The 16,581-nt window shown below is 33.7% G+C and overlaps 1 protein-coding gene and 1 long non-coding RNA gene across 3 annotated transcripts in view; one reads left to right on the top strand and one right to left on the bottom strand.

The window, feature by feature from the left end:
* Positions 1–3,771: 3,771 nt before the first annotated feature.
* Positions 3,772–16,581, bottom strand: part of hyd (E3 ubiquitin-protein ligase hyd) — a 71,920-nt gene continuing 59,110 nt past the window's right edge. For both annotated transcript variants that reach the window (XM_081974265.1, XM_081974267.1), the window contains exons 42-44: positions 15,547–15,694; positions 12,151–12,381; positions 3,772–4,450 (exon numbers count right to left, since the gene is read on the bottom strand). In XM_081974265.1, the coding sequence (XP_081830391.1) occupies positions 4,238–4,450; positions 12,151–12,381; positions 15,547–15,694 (592 nt within the window). In that variant the 3' untranslated portion in view covers positions 3,772–4,237. The remainder of the gene's footprint in view (positions 4,451–12,150; positions 12,382–15,546; positions 15,695–16,581) is intronic.
* Positions 9,580–11,216, top strand: LOC145725486 (uncharacterized). The gene is made up of 2 exons (XR_014177292.1): positions 9,580–10,919; positions 10,973–11,216. It is a non-coding gene; the product is annotated as an uncharacterized LOC145725486 (long non-coding RNA).

Here is a 16,581-nt window from a genome sequence, read left to right as displayed (position 1 = left end):
TGATTATTTTAATATCAATTTTGCAGTGTTGACAAATATCAAAAAGGGATTTTCGACGTTGAAACGTCAGAAATCATACTCGTGTCGGTTTTTTTGATTAAATAATTCAGGTTTTTATTCAAGTGGTCAGGCAAATCTGGTAAAACTAGAAAAAATACGGCAACGCTGTCAGAAAAGCCACGTGACTAAATATCACTCAGGTGACCTTAAAAATATAGTCATGTAACTTGGAGCAACAGGACATAACTTGGAAACCTCTGTCTTTTGGATGTCAGTTTGATACGTCACATGTTTTGTAATTAATTAGTTATTTTGACGTTTTTTTTTCGATTTGTAAAATAAAAAGATAGGACCATATTACTGGAGCTGTCAGAAAGGAGATGACCATAGTCTCTTCACTTTTGTGCAGAAGTTACTTGTGGCACTTTAATATATTTCTGTGTTAGTGGTAACTTACAGGTCCGTAAGTGCAAAATTTGTTATAGAATTTCAATCTTAAACGTTTACAGTGCTTTTCTGTGTTTTTTTTGACAAAAATTAGTCAGTTTAACCAACTGTCCCTCTCTTAAGGATTTCCCAATAATTTTTCTGTAAACCGCCCTGTATTCTGTAGCAAATTCAGTATTCTTGCTGTTAATTACAGATCCGTAACTGCCAAAATTGTTACAGAATTTCAATTTAAACATTTACAGTGCTTTCTGACAAAAATTAGTCAGTTTAACCAACTGTCCCTCTTTTAAGGATTCTCCAATAATTTTTCTGTAAACAGCCCTGTATTCTGTAGCAAATTCAGTATTCTTGCTGTTAATTACAGATCCGTAACTGCCAAATTTTTTACAGAAATTTAATTCAAACATTTACAGTGCTTTTTGACAAAAATTAGTCAGTTTAACCAACTGTCCCTCTCTTAAGGATTTCCCAATCATTTTTCTGAAAACAGCCCTGTATTCTGTAGCAAACTCAGTATTCTTGCTGTGAATTACAGATCCGTAACTGCCAAATTTTTTACAGAAATTCAATTTAAACATTTACAGTGCTTTTTACAAAAATTAGTCAGTTTAACCAACTGTCCCTCTCTTAAGGATTTCCCAATGATTTTTCTGTAAACAGCCCTGTATTCTGTAGCAAACTCAGTATTCTTGCTGTTAATTACAGATCCGTAACTGCCAAAATTGTTACAGAATTATAATAAAAACGTTTACAATTCTTTTATGTGGGTTTTAGTCAAAATTAGTCAGTTTAACCAACTGTCCCTCTCTTAAGGATTTCCCAATAATTTTTCTGAGTACAGCCCTGTATTCTGTAGCTAACTCAGTATTCTTGTTGTTAATTACAGATCCGTAACTGCCAAATTTGTTACAGAATTTCAATTCAAACTTTACAATGCTTTTTGACAAAAATTAGTCAGTTTAACCAACTGTTCCTCTATTAAGGATTTCCCAATGATTTTTCTGTAAACAGCCCTGTATTCTGTAGCAAACTCAGTATTCTTGCTGTTAATTACAGACCCGTAACTGCCAAATTTGTTACAGAATTTCAATTCAAACGTTGACAGTGCTTTTTGACAAAAATTAGTCAGTTTAACCAACTGTCCCTCTCTTAAGGATTTCCCAATAATTTTTCTGAGTACAGCCCTGTATTCTGTAGCAAACTCAGTATTCTTGCTGTTAATTACAGATCCGTAACTGCCAAATTTGTTACAGAATTACAATTCAAACGTTTACAGTGCTTTTTGGAAAAAATTAGTCAGTTTAACCAACTGTTCCTCTATTAAGGATTTCCCAATGATTTTTCTGTAAACAGCCCTGTATTCTGTAGCAAAATCAGTATTCTTGCTGTTAATTACAGATCGGTAACTGCCAAATTTGTTACAGAATTTCAATTCAAACATTTACAGTGCTTTTTGGAAAAAATTAGTCAGTTTAACCAACTGTCCCTCTCTTAAGGATTTCCCAATAATTTTTTTGAGTACAGCCCTTTATTCTGTAGCAAACTCAGTACTTTTGCTGTTAATTACAGATCCGTAACTGCCAAATTTGTTACAGAATTTCAATTCAAACGTTTACAGTGCTTTTTGACAAAAATTAGTCATTTTAACCAACTGTCCCTCTCTTAAGGCCTTCCCCATAATTTTTCTGAGTACAGCCCTGTATTCTGTAGAAAACTCAGTATTCTTGCTGTTAATTACAGACCCGTAACTGCCAAATTTGTTACAGAATTTCAATTCAAACATTTACAGTGCTTTTTGACAAAAATTAGTCAGTTTAACCAACTGTTCCTCTATTAAGGATTTCCCAATGATTTTTCTGTAAACAGCCCTGTATTCTGTAGCAAAATCAGTATTCTTGCTGTTAATTACAGATCGGTAACTGCCAAATTTGTTACAGAATTTCAATTCAAACATTTACAGTGCTTTTTGACAAAAATTAGTCAGTTTAACCAACTGTTCCTCTATTAAGGATTTCCCAATGATTTTTCTGTAAACAGCCCTGTATTCTGTAGCAAAATCAGTATTCTTGCTGTTAATTACAGATCCGTAACTGCCAAATTTATTACAGAATTTCAATTCAAACGTTTACAGTGCTTTTTGACAAAAATTAGTCAGTTTAACCAACTGTCCCTCTCTTAAGGATTTCCCAATCATTTTTCTGTAAACAGCTCTGTATTCTGTAGCAAACTCAGTATTCTTGCTGTTAATTACATTTCCGTAACTACCAAATTGTCAGAGATTTTCAATTCAAACCTTTACTTATTTCAATTCAAATGTTTCCAGTGCTTTTTTGGTCAAAATTAGTCAGTTTAACAAACCTCACTTCACTTAAATAATATAAGTAACACCATAATTTTTCTGTGTAGGTACAGCCCTGTATTCTGCAGCAAATTCAGAGTTTTTTCTTTTAATTACAGGTCCGTAACTACCAAATTTGTAACAGATGTTCAATTCAAACTTTTACAGTGCTTTTCTGTGATGGTTTTTGGTCAAAAGTAGTAATTTTAATCAACTGTACTTCACTTCAGGATTTTACTATAATTTTTCTGAGTATGGCCCTGTATTAGCAAATTCAGTATTTTTTGCTGTTAATTACAGGTAACAGAATTTCCATTCAAATGTTTCTAGTGCTTTTCTGTAGTTTTTGGTCAAAATTAGTCAGTTGTAATTATTTTAAACTTTAGTTGCTCCTAATACTTGACCTATTAGTTATAAAAAGCAAAATTAAAACTAAACAAATATTTTGAGGCGAGTATTTTTTTGATATTTTGTTAAAATAAATTGAAAAAAACAAATATTTTAAATAAAAAATACAGTTTGTTTGGTACATTGAAAGGAAAGTTTCCATCAAATTTTGTGGAAAAAAATTTTTTTGGAAAATTAAAATAAAAAAACCAAAAAGTTGGTTATTTGTATTTTTCACATAAATTTTGAGGATATGTGAAAAAAGTGTAAATACAAAAGTTGTAGATCTTTTTGTTACCTACAACTTTGTCATTTAACGTTTTTCCATAGGACTTGCAAATTTAGCCAGAAATCGAGATAAACGGTTTTTTACCTTTCATTTTTGTAGTCTTCCTCTTCCTCTCTTCTTTTTTCAATGGGTTTCATCCTACTATTTTTTTTTCACTTTTTTTCATTTTCAGAGGCTTCCGCTCTGGATTTAACTGAAATATAAATACTGGAACTATTTTTAATAAAATTTTAAATTAAAGTTTTGCGGATAGTTAAGTGGATAATGAATCGGAATAGTCTTTAGTGTAGGAAAAAAAACCCTAGTAAAGCTGACGATCGTTTTAATTAAAAGCTACTTACTCCCAAGAAAAAGTCTTATTTTTCTTAATGTGAACAGACAAAATTGAGAAATACCTACCTATTTTTAGGTTTAGGGTTTCAGTTGAACCTAAATAACCTTAACGAACTTAACCAAAAAAGAAATCATGCACAAAAAAAATACAACAAAATTATGCCACTTTCTGGCATCAATCAGAACGAAAATCAACTCGATCAGAGAAAAATCTTATCTACCTGTTAAATATTGCCCCTTACAACGGCATTTGTTATATACACACACACGCAGTATCACTTTGCTTCGGCCCTTAAACAAAAACTAAAAAGTAAATACATCACAATCAGAACGTAGTTAAAATACACTACGTCAATACGAAACAAACGTGTATTTCGTAAGAAGTGTCTAGGTGTAAGATACCTTACGAATTAACATTAAAACGAAACTTTTCTGCCGGTTTAAACGAATCCGAAATTCTTGATTTTGATAGCCAACAGTAATTTTTGTCGTAGAACGGTGCGGCTACTGTAAAGTGGGATGTACAGTCGGGAAATGCAAGTATTGGCGGTGGGTAGATGCGCGTCGTCTGCCGGTCTAATTGTCACGGACGGCATCGGTTGGAAACCGTCTTCACTAGCCGGTAATGCGGGTGATCCCGTCCAAAAGTACACCTAGAAATAGAAGCAATTATTTGCTAATCAAATAGTAATTGTAATAATAATATTGCTATAGTTTTGTTATTTTCTTGACAGCTATCAAAAGTGATGAGGCCCACTAATCTCATATAGGCAATATCAGGCCCACTAATCTCATATAGCCAATGTGAAGCCTTGTTTTGGATTCTTACGAGACCCAGGGGGAGCTACTGTATTGTTTTTACCTGTAGATGGTTTTTTGTGGTTAAGCAAAACCAAATGACAAGGATGTAAACAACTTTTGACAAATTCAAATTTTTTTAGACAAGTCTATTAAAATATTGATATTACGGTTGTAGTTTTTAATTTATACTGATTTATACGTGTGATTTATACTAACTAATTCGTGCGCGGTGTTTTTATAGTGTTTTCTTTCGTTTGTGCAATTTTTGCGCAATAGGTTTTTTTAGTTTAGTTTTTAGCTTTTGGTTGGGTTTTACAAAGAATTTTATCACTATGGGCAAGGCGGGATGTGCCATAAAGGGATGCAGCCCTTCAAAACATTCCCGACGATTTCGTTTTCCTAACCCGGAAAAAAACGGTGTTACTTTTTCACTGTGGAAACAATTTTTAGGACGATTATTTATTTTACTTCTTTGTTCTAATATGGAAATTTATAGCAGGTAGGTTCTCAAGAAAAGTTCATTTTTATTCATTATAATGTTAAGGTAGTAAGAGGATTACTATTAGAGGTTTTCAAGGAGGCAAAGAGAAAATAGGTTTAATGATTTGTAGAACTCAACATAGCTCCTTAGTATATGACGATTATTTTGGTAAGTATAGTGGAAAACTAATGTATTCTTTTGCATAAAGTGTGTTTAAACAGCACTATGACTCACTGACTAATAAATGTATCTGTTTTAATACCCTAGTTTTGCACTATACCTAGGTACTACTAATAGTAGTACTTAATAGAAATAAGGTACAGTAGATAAAAATGAAACTGAAATGTATTTTCAGGTATTACGTGTGTGAAAAGCACTTTTTGCCTGAAGACTAAAGTCCCATATAACCCATATAAAAAGACCCATATAACAGAGGCATGCTAAAAAAGGGAGTGATTTCTTCAAGGTTCTTACCAAGTCCTTGCCAGCAAGTACCAAAGGACCCAGATTCCCCAAGTAATTTTATTCAAATCAAAATATACCTATACAGTGATGTCGCGCATGTTAGTATTTGTATTATTGTAGTATTAATTGAGGTTTTGTTTTCTGGAAAAACTGCTGATAGCATGTTGGGCATAACCATTTAAAATCTAATAAAAAAAATGTGGAGATTGAGTGAGTGCTCTTTCGTTGCACTTACCTAACACCTCCACTGTGTGAAGAATGTGAAGATGGACTTATACACGTTTCGTTCTTGTAATATTTGAAATGTTTGTTTCACAGAATCTCTTGAAATCCCCTCCATTGACTATGAAAAATTAAAGAACTTACCAGATCAAAGACCATCAACTTCTGGTAAATATGAATACATATAATTATTTGGTATAGTTTGTTTTTTTCAACAGTTTAGCTATATCATATCCCGCGTCATCATATTACGTTAGAATGAACTGATTTGATATATCTATCAAATCATATATTAGGCACCTATTCACCAAAAAAACAAGCAAAAATGAACAGGACCAAACATTTGTTTGACATGCACAAACCAAATCAAATTAATCCTCAAATTCTCATCTCTGTGCATATCCAGTAGAATAATATTTATAAACCTGTTAAGTATTCCTAGGTTTATACCAGGTGTCCAAGAACACCCTGGACATAGGAGATTAACATGGGAAAACGGTTTTGATTTTTTTGCGCTTGTACGGTTGATTTGATTGAAAAATCGTATAAATGAAAGTTGTAGTACCTATCACGGACTAATTTTCTGTATTTTTTTCAGATCTCTAACTTGAGCCCTTTCGTCGTAAAACACGAACAAAAATGCGAAAATTTAAACTTTTTACCTGCACTGTATAAACGGTTGTCGAGCAACCGTACCAGCAACAATGAAATGTTTACCCGTTGCCCGACAACCGCCTATACAGTGCAGGCCAAAAGTTTAAATTTCCTCATTTTTGTTCATGATTTACGACGAAAGGGCTCAAGTTAGAGATCCGAAAAAAATACTGAAAACTAGTCCGTGATAGGTACTACAACTTTCATTAATACGATTTTTCAATCAAATCAACCGTACAGGCGCAAAAAACTCAAAACCGTTTTCCCATGTTAATCTCCTATGTCCAGGGTGCTCTTGGACACCTGGTATATATTTTTTTTTAAGTAAATTTTCACAAAGTAATCCATCAACAGGCAATCCTAATCAAGATGTGCTTCCAACTTCCTCCATCTTTTCCAAGAATGAATCCCTGTCTTCTGGTAAGTTTCACATTTTAAAGAAGCAAAATAAAAAATAAAAAACCAAAAACCATATCTGAAACATTCTTAAAGACCTTTGAGGTACACCTTTGGGTATACAATGGTTGATATTTGCATGTGTATGTTATTTATAATAGTAATGTTTTATGTATAAAGTGTAGCTTTATGATCTATTCTTAACTATAGTCGTAAGGTCTTGGGTTTTGCACCAACTTACTAACCAAAAGCTTATTATTTTTGTAGAGTATGTGTTTTGTATGTTCAATTCCTTAAAATATATATAATATATTTTGCATACACTGGACTTTGTTTTATTTACCTGTTTCTTGTACCAAAACCAAGAAAGAAAGACATAATTTAATTCAAAAAGCCCGCCAATCAATCGTTTATGAAAGTCTACCAACAGATGGCGCTTTTAAAAATCTGTCATGACAATAGAGACATAAAAATTACATCTGACGACCATCAAATGTGAACATGTGGCGACCCCTGTGACTCGAAAGAACTCATACATACAGTGCTTCACATTATTAACACGGAGATTAACATCTATCTAGTGTGTTAATCTATGATTCGGCTGAACAACGCGAAGAAATTGTATTTTCAAAACTTTTCTTCAACCATTTTAACTCAACGCGCTTTTAGGAGAGCGCATCCCGGCAATCGCCGAGCTTCACACGGACAAACAATTAGACATTTTGCAAACGCATTTTTGGAAAGTGGCACAGTAAGGGATGTAAAGCATACTGGAAGACCCCGTTCTGGTCGTTCAAATGAGAATATTAGGCTTGTTCGGACTGAAAAACTTCCACAAGAAGACGTGCGGCGCAATTAGGGTTATCCGAGCGGACTTTAAGAAGAATTTTGCACTTACACTTGCATATGTATCCATACAAAATTCAAACAGTATTCAGACTACAGCCAATTGATATTCCAAGACGTTTGCAATACGCACAAACCGTGATAAACATAGCGGAAGCAGAACCCAATTTTTGGCAAAATTTGATAATGAGCGACGAGGCAAATTTTGCTTTTCTGCTCGTGTTAACAAACAAAATGATCGGTTTTGGGAAATAGATATGTTTGATGCGCAATATGTTCCGATCGAATCATTGGACCTTTCTTTTCTGAAGATGCCATGGGCGATGCAGGAATTGTTAATGGAGAACGATATCGAACAATAATACGTGAATTTCTGCAACCACAGTTGGAAGAACATGGCTTACAAAACTTCTGGTTTCAGCAGGATGGCGCTACATGTCATACAGCATCTTAGAGATGTTTTTCCTACCAAACTGATATCAAAAAATGAAGATATTGAGTGGCCGTCTCATTCCCTTGATTTGACGGCACCAGAGTATTTCCTATGGGGATACTTGAAAAGTAAAGTTTACATTAATCGCCCACAGACGATAGAAGCATTAAAGGCAAACATTCGCTAAGAAATTACTCAAATTCCACTTGAATTATTGCGCAAAGTTATTTTACAAGCTCAAAGTCTGACTAGTCGTGGCAGTCATTTACTCAATGTTGTTGTTCATAATTAATTTTACCTGTTTTTATAAAGAGTTTTCATAAAATTAACTTACATTTTTTGCCCTGAATTTTCTTGTATCTCAGAAAAACTTGGGTGGGTAAATTTTGCCGCACCCTATACAAGCACTTGGATTTTTCTAACATTGTATTTTACTTTTTACTGTCCGCTATACTATGATTCATTTTCTTCCCGTGGCGGTTACGTCATTAGATGCACCGCCATATTGAAACTTACGCACGGCGTTTATTACAAACTAGGCTATATAAAGGCGGATTCACGTTCGTACTTACAAAGTCATTGTCGTAAAAAGTCGCACACGTAAAAAGTTAAATTGCATGTAGTTATATGAGGCAGTTTTCAGTAGTGCGTGGAACGGCGCAACATAGAAGTTCGTAATACGGCGTACTTCTACGTGACGTAAAAGTATGTACGATTTCAACTTTTGATGTAGAAATCGGTACGTTTTTACTCTTGATTGAAGTTGACAATCGACTGACAAGTGGTAATGAATAAAAATTTAGCGGCGTCGGCCGGAAATCTGTCGCAATTAAACCTAAATTGTTTTATTGTTTTTTGAAATGAATGTTATGTTTATATGTATAGTGAAGGGCAGTGTTCATTGTTTAAAAAAATTTTACTTGGCACATTTCATGACTTGTGCGACAGACGTTCCGCGTACCAAGAGAAACTCCATTTGTTGCTTTAATAATTTCTACGCATATCTATGTTATAGTGTTATACGACTTTTTACAACAGAGAAGTCTCAAGTGTGAACGTGAATCCGCCTTTAGTCGAATTTTAGCGACGAAACAGTCCTTTGGAACATAAAACGTCACTTTTGTCATAATCACAATTTGTTGTTGAATCACAAAAGCGGGTTGTTCCTGTTTCCATCTTCTATCAAGTGCAGACTGTCAACGTTAGGAGTTTTTTTTAACATTAATAATTTTGAAATTTGAATTTTAGTTGCTGAATTTAAACTGCTTTCGGTAAAAGATGTGAAAATAAGCAAATGGAAAAAAAAATTAGAAAACTTGTTAGTTAGTAGTGTGTTACCATCCAGGAAATTTTTGTTGGCACCTTACCTTTTGAATTTGTGGAAATGGGACAGTTTCCAACAATTTATTCACAAAATAGTGGTAATTACCTAGCTCATATAAGTATAACAAGGGAAGAACTTATTAGGCCAAAAGATTACTATGAATGTTGGCTTAAAAGCTACCTAGATGCTGATTTTTACCGAATGTTTCACATGACAAAAATCTCAAAAGTCTGTCAGCAAAAAAAACTACACATCAACATAAATCATAGCTTAGTAAACTGACTGATAGTGATTTTTCTGTCGTGAGTTTTCTGTGGCTATTATAGTTACTGGTCTATTTCCATTCAAAACCAATAGTTTGCATCATATTTGCAAGGCAGAAATGGCACTAAAGTTTTTAAATGTTCTCCAACTTGGTTCAATAATTCTTTTTGCAAAATTACCATTCCTACATAATAATTCTGTTTGGGCATACATTAATTGGATCTCTCATTGTGTTCTTCAGAAATGTAGTTAGTTATTTTGGTTTTTCTGATCGACATTTTCTTAGAAATGTTGGTAAAATAGGAGTTGTCAGCTTAAATTCCAGCTTTTTTTATACGACATAGGGAGTACTCACTTTTAAAGCCCGTGATATTCTATCAAACTGCTTTTTTCCGTGCTTGCTGCAGCCCATTTAGAATTAGTATTTGACCTTGCTCATTGTAGCACGGCGTTTTTATAACTTTGATATTTATTTAAATGAAAGTGAAAGCAAATGACAACGTTTTTATTTTTTAATTAGACAGGATGACAAAATCAACAACGTGCATTTTTTGGAAGGAAAAACTGTTAATAAGTCAGAAACGGTTGAAGTTAGGTAGGTATAGGAAAAGTATACATACTCCCTGATTATTATAACTTCAGTTGCACGTCACAACACAGGTGATTCTATTGCAAACCAAACTTACTCACATTGCATAGATACGGTTATTTAAATTACGCGCCTTAAAATATGTTGGCAATAATGCGCAATATTGTCGTCAGAAGGCGAACTCCGTAACGATGTAGGAAATAGAAAACGCATAGAAATAGACAAGAAAGAAAATTTCTTTCTATTAACTGTTGGTACTCTCTAAGCTGTTTTCTATCACATTCGGCTGACACCGTCAACAGAAAACGGGAACTTATCGGTCCTAAAAACATTGACTAATTTCTAATAATAAATCTAGGGCTTTTACTTGTTTCGTCGTATTCAGGGTTAAAGTATCATTGACAATAATTTGAATAATTCTACTTTTTTTACTTTCTTTTTCAGTAATTAATCATATATTTCAAAGTTTACATTCTAAAATAATAATTTAATTTTCTAGTAACTTTTGTGTTACCTTCATTGCCAATGTCAAAAATGTTTGGCAATTTACCTGGAACGCGGAAGTTGTTTGAGCGTTGATTGTAAGTTATTTGAATTTGGTTTGGTTTGGTGGTTTTCTTTTTTAAATATTTATTATTTTCCTTGAGGTACGTATTCAACAATAATTTTATACATATCTTTACCATCTATATGCCTATAGGATCATAAAGAAATTTTTTGATGGCTAAAATAACAGCCTATACCCAAAAAGAGAAGCTTTTGTTGGCTAATTTAGTAGACAAACACAAATTAGTGGAGGACAAACGAACGACGCAGCAACTGTACAAAAAAAAACAAGCAGAATGGACAGAAATTGCTACAGAGTATAATTCCCAAGGATCTATAATAACTGTGCCCAGGAATGCTGTCAAACGTAAGAAATTGTGGAATAATTTAAAACAGAAGTAAGATGATCAATAGAAATGTTTATGTGGGTTGCTCAATATAATTTTATATCGTAGAAAAAGAAGGCAAAACACAGAACAAACATTTCACCGACTAGCAACTGGAGGAGGCCCACCTTTGTAACATATTTTCATCGTTGTATGTATTCCAAAAATTCATCTGTATCCTCTATATCAGCATGTGCCATACTGCAATTATTAATTATATTGAAGATCTATGGTTTATACTTGAACAATTTGTGGTAACTATACTTACACAGTACCAATTTCCTGAAAAGTTGACGAAATAAACCACAAACTTTTTGATTTTTTTTATTGTGTTTTGATTTGAGTTTTTAAACCCTCTAACTTTCAATTTTAGACAGTTTTATTTTGAAACGTCAAAAATGAAACCAAGCAATGCTCAAGTCAGGTCAATACCTAACTTGAGCAAGTCTCGATGTGAGCACGACAGAAGTACGCCTTAGAGGTTAAGTTAGGTTTATAAAAGAAAAAACTGTACTTGAGTACGACTCAAGTCTGAGAACGAGCGAAGCATTGTTTATAAATACGGGCATTAACTATTCTTATTATCTTGAATGTATTGTGTATACTGTAATTACTCTGTGTTATAGTTTGAGTTACTTATATCCCACGAAATAAAATTTTAGCTAGCAATATAAAGTAATGCTGAGAAGTACAAATTTGACTTGAGAATCGACCATCCATGCAATAATAAATTATTAAAATTCAAAAGGTTTGGCGTGATTAATGTAACCAATTTCAAGTATCACCTCAATGCTCAAAGAATCTTGGAACATAATTAGAATGAAATTTGATTTTTGATTAAGTCTTTTCAAACACGCTGAAAATTTGAACACTGAAAGCCAACAAATCAAAATATTCAACAAAAAAAAACCCTTCCAAGACTAATACTTCATATAAGTCAACTTACCAAGTCTTGTCTTTCCAAGTGAGTCATTTTCTCCACAATCGACCACAGCCATCTTTTAAATTTAATGAGTCTCTCGCCGCTCTCTCCTGATTCGTCGTTGAACGACGTGTACGATATAAGAACTTGCACGTTAATATCACCTACGCCGTTCAAAAGTAGCCTTAAATCTTCCGCCGTGAGGCCGTCCAATGATCCTTCGGGTAGAACATCAAACACGCCAGTACGAATGCTCTAAAGAGAAAAGCTGTGTTAACTAAAACGTATTGTAAATTCACTACAGTGGTAATAAATTTAATTTACGTAGAATGTTGCTATGAATTGATATTTCGGTCGGTTACAGTAACAACCGCGAAATATAGGATCAAGCTTTTTACTTTCCACAGTTTAAAACGCCGTACGACCTAAAGTTAATTCAGTCAAACGGATGTTGAACTGTGGACCAATTTATTAATAAAAATAGTATATTACACACCGAGGTGGGAAGAGTTTCATTACTGTCGAGAGATTAGTTAGATAGTCGAAACGCGAAGCGTCGAGGTTTAGCTAGGATCTCGAGACAGGAATGAAACTTCCTACCGAGGTTTGTATACTATTTTATTTACAACCATCATATTTCTATCAAAATTTACAAATCATTGTTTCATTCTGAACATATCTAGAATATTACATTTAACAAAAAACTACCAAGCAGGCATTTTTCTCAGAATAATCAATCAGGTATATTGTTACCGTAGCTATGTGGTAAACAACTCACCAATATAAATAAATGTCAGAAAAAGTTAGATCGATATTAATTTCCGGATTAATAAATTGAGAAAAATGTCCTCCGGTGAAGAATTGACGTGTACCCCGCCAGAAATACGCAGCACACGGCTTGGTGCCAGAGAAAAGTAAGCATCGCTACCTAAAAGCTATTGAATTATATAGGAAGTGGTGCGAAGAAAAAAAGGTGAAGAATACTTGTTCCGAAAGTGTACTCTTAGCATATTTTGGAGAACAATCCAGACAAAAGAAGCCGTCTACTTTGTGGGCAATGTACAGTATGATATGATGCTACAAATTGAAGAAAAACCTGATATTTCAAAACATGGAAAACTGCTGGCCTTTCTAAAACGTCAAAATGCGGGCTTCAGGCCCAAAAAATCGAACGTATTTCCTAGGAAAAATATAGAGGATTTTTTAAACAAAGCTCCAAATAATCTTCTACCGATTAAGGTAAGATAGTTGTGATCTTTAAATAGGTATTTTTAAAAAAAATAGTGTTTGAGCTTATACAAGTGCACAGTTATTATGGTATATATATAAATATAAACCATCTTTATTTCCGAGGAAAAAGGCTATCGACCTACCGGTCTTTCTGCCAATGTTACAGAAACAAAACTTATGTACTAAATATCTGTTAAAAAAAAAAAAAAAATATATAATGTTTTACAAAGAAAAGGTTAAAATTAATAGTTCGTTTTTTTTAAGTAAAATGTTCCAACAGAATATATTGAGGAAAGGCGTAGCGAGATTGTCTATTTGGTCTTGTGAGGGAGATGGGGTTTATAATTGTCCAGTTGTGGGGGTTGCCTTTCCATTTTGCCTCTAGTTTCGTTAATCGTTCTGTTATTTTTGTCATTTGTGTCCGTTCGTAGAGTAATTCGTTGGTTGGGTTATGTAGCGGGTTTTGAGGATGTCTATTATGGTATATATATTATGGTATTATATTCTTCTTATTGTTTTAGGTCGCATTAATAATAGGTGTATCTGGAGCTTGTCGGACGGACGAATTAGTGAAAATGAAAATGTTGGATGTTACTTTTTTTGAAAAAAAAAATTTCGGTTGAGATTCCAGATTCCAAAACACATACAAGTAGATCATTTCTCATTACTGATCCAATACGGGTGAAGATCGTTCGAGACTACATAAATTTGAGAGAAAACATAGAAATCGATAGACTTTTTGTTCAGCTTAGAGGAGGAATAGCAAGAAATCAACCAATTGGGCACAATACAATAGCTAATTATTCCCAAAAAATTGCTACTTTTTTGAATTTAGAGAACTCGAAAGGCTTTACAGGCCATGCTCTAAGAAGAACCGCCGCCACGTTACTTGCCAACAGTGGAGCAAATGAACTCCAATTAAAAAACTAAAACTGCCGTTATGCTGTCCCAACGTGCCATGTCTTCTGAAGCTGTTGCAAGTAGTTCACAAACATCAGTCATTCAGCAGCAAATTAATTTGTCGACCAAAGAGAAAATTGTTGGAGACGCCAGTGCTGGTACTGGCCTAAATATAATAACACTTAAACACTTATAATAATTCAAATGTAACCATTAATTTCAATAAGTAGTTTGTTTTAGTTTAGATCATGTTAATTTTAGTATTGTAATGTATTATAGGCATTATAACCGTTTGAATGCATACAATTTGAGTTGTAATCCGGGACATTTTTCTCAATTTATTATTTACGAACTGAATATAGATCCGAGTTTATCTGACATTAAAAAAAATTGATTCAATTCATTTTTTTTTCAAAAATATTAACAATCACACAATTTTAGAGGGCGGGAAGTAGAGGTGCGCAATATGATACTTCCTAACCTTCAATGACGTTAGTAATGACCGCATTACATACAGTGCGTTTTTTTTAACGCGCAACATAGGATTTTACGTGTTAAATTTTTAAGCCCATGTTAGACCATTTTATTTTGGAACTGCAAGTCTATAACTTGACGGGTGTGTCTTTAGTACCCTGAAGCTTAAGTAAGTCTACCAATTTGGTCTAAAAAGTGATTAAAAACTGGAAAAAAATCATTTTTTTTCGAAAAGATTTTATCGTTCCATACTCCCTGTATGCATTGTTGTTCCTTGTTGTTTTTATACTGGCAGGTCAGGTAGCAGGTAAAGTGACATATTTTGACTGCATCACGACCCGACATATTTTGAACGTCAAAAGGGCATTTTATGATTGTTTGGAATACTGTTTGGCTTCAAACGGAGGTCACTTTGAACCATTCACTTATAAAAATACTTCTTTTGTTCTTAACTTTCTTGATATAAAGTTAATGATCACCCTGTTTTAACTTTCTACGCCAAATTTTACCTGCTACCTGCCGTGCCAGTATCAAAAACAACAAAGAACAACAATGCATACAGGGAGTATGAAACGATAAAACCTTTTCAAAAAAAGATGATTTTTTGCACTTTTTAACACTTTTTAGGCCGAATTGGTAAACTCACTGAAGCTTCAGGGTACGAAACAGCCACCCGTCAAGTTTTATACTTGTAGTTCCAAAATAACATGGTCTAACATGGGCTTAAAAATTTAACACGTGAAATCCTATGTTGCGCGTTAAAAAAAACGCACTGTATATGGTTGTAAATAAAAGTAATTAAAAGTCCAGTCTTACCTCAATAGCTTTCAGTTGAACCTTGATCATCCTATATTTTGCATATTTTCTAACGTAGTCGTAGACATTAGTGGATGTTACTTCAATTTCTTTGCCGTTGGGCACAATCTCTACGGTTCCACCTCCTTCTTCTGGCCCAAGATCAATACTGTAAAAAAAATGCAAAAATTAAGTAATTTGATTAATAGTGTTGCAGTTTAGGCGCAATGTTTGTAAATTCAGTACAGATATTTATATTTTACTACTCTATTAATTGTATTAAACCAGCAAAAGTATATTCAGCAACATTTCATTCAAGTCTGTTCACGATCTAATGCTGGGTCCACATTAAAGGGACAAAACAGAAAACAAAACTTTTAAGCAACAAAACATTTTCGAAACAAAGTCCCTATCGCAGACCATTTATTAAAAACAAAACAGCAACAAACATTCCATGTTTCAGTTTTGTCTTTGCAGTCCACACTGTACCGTTTTCGTGCTGAAGAAGACGACGTTTCCGTATTAATGGCTGGTTATTATTATATTTTGTTAAATTTGAAGAAGAAGACGTGTTTGGGTGAGACCCACTTTGCGCAGACGAACGAGTCACGAAGTCGAAAATTTGATTAGAGATATCCGTGAAGACGACATGGGTTTATCAGGCGAGATACGTTCTAGTTTTACCAGTTAATTACGAATGTCTAGCGAAGATTTTGAAAGTTTGTTCCAATTAGTTGGATCAGCGATACAGAAAAAAATATGAATTTTAGAAATTCTATTTCTATAACAGAACCACACGCGAAGGATATTGGAAGTTTTGTTTCTTGGTCCGCACTGAATCGACACAGTTCCCGATAAAGCAAACAAAACAGAAACCCTTTGATGTTTACCGACAAGCGACGGGACTCAAAATTGTTGGGGGATAAGGTGACAAAAAAGTTGCTGAAATGTTCCAACTTTGTTGCAGAATTGTTGAAAAACATAAAGTTTCTGTTTTGTTTCTCCTTTGTCGGTTTAATGTCGATCCGGCATTAGATTACATGGTAATTTTTCTCA

This window comes from Ips typographus, linkage group LG2, assembly GCF_016097725.1.
Source record: "Ips typographus isolate SLU linkage group LG2, UJ_Ityp_2.0, whole genome shotgun sequence".
Taxonomy (NCBI): Eukaryota; Metazoa; Arthropoda; class Insecta; order Coleoptera; family Curculionidae; genus Ips; species Ips typographus.
Note: the sequence above shows the minus strand (reverse complement) of the source record. Positions and strands in the feature narration are given on the sequence as shown.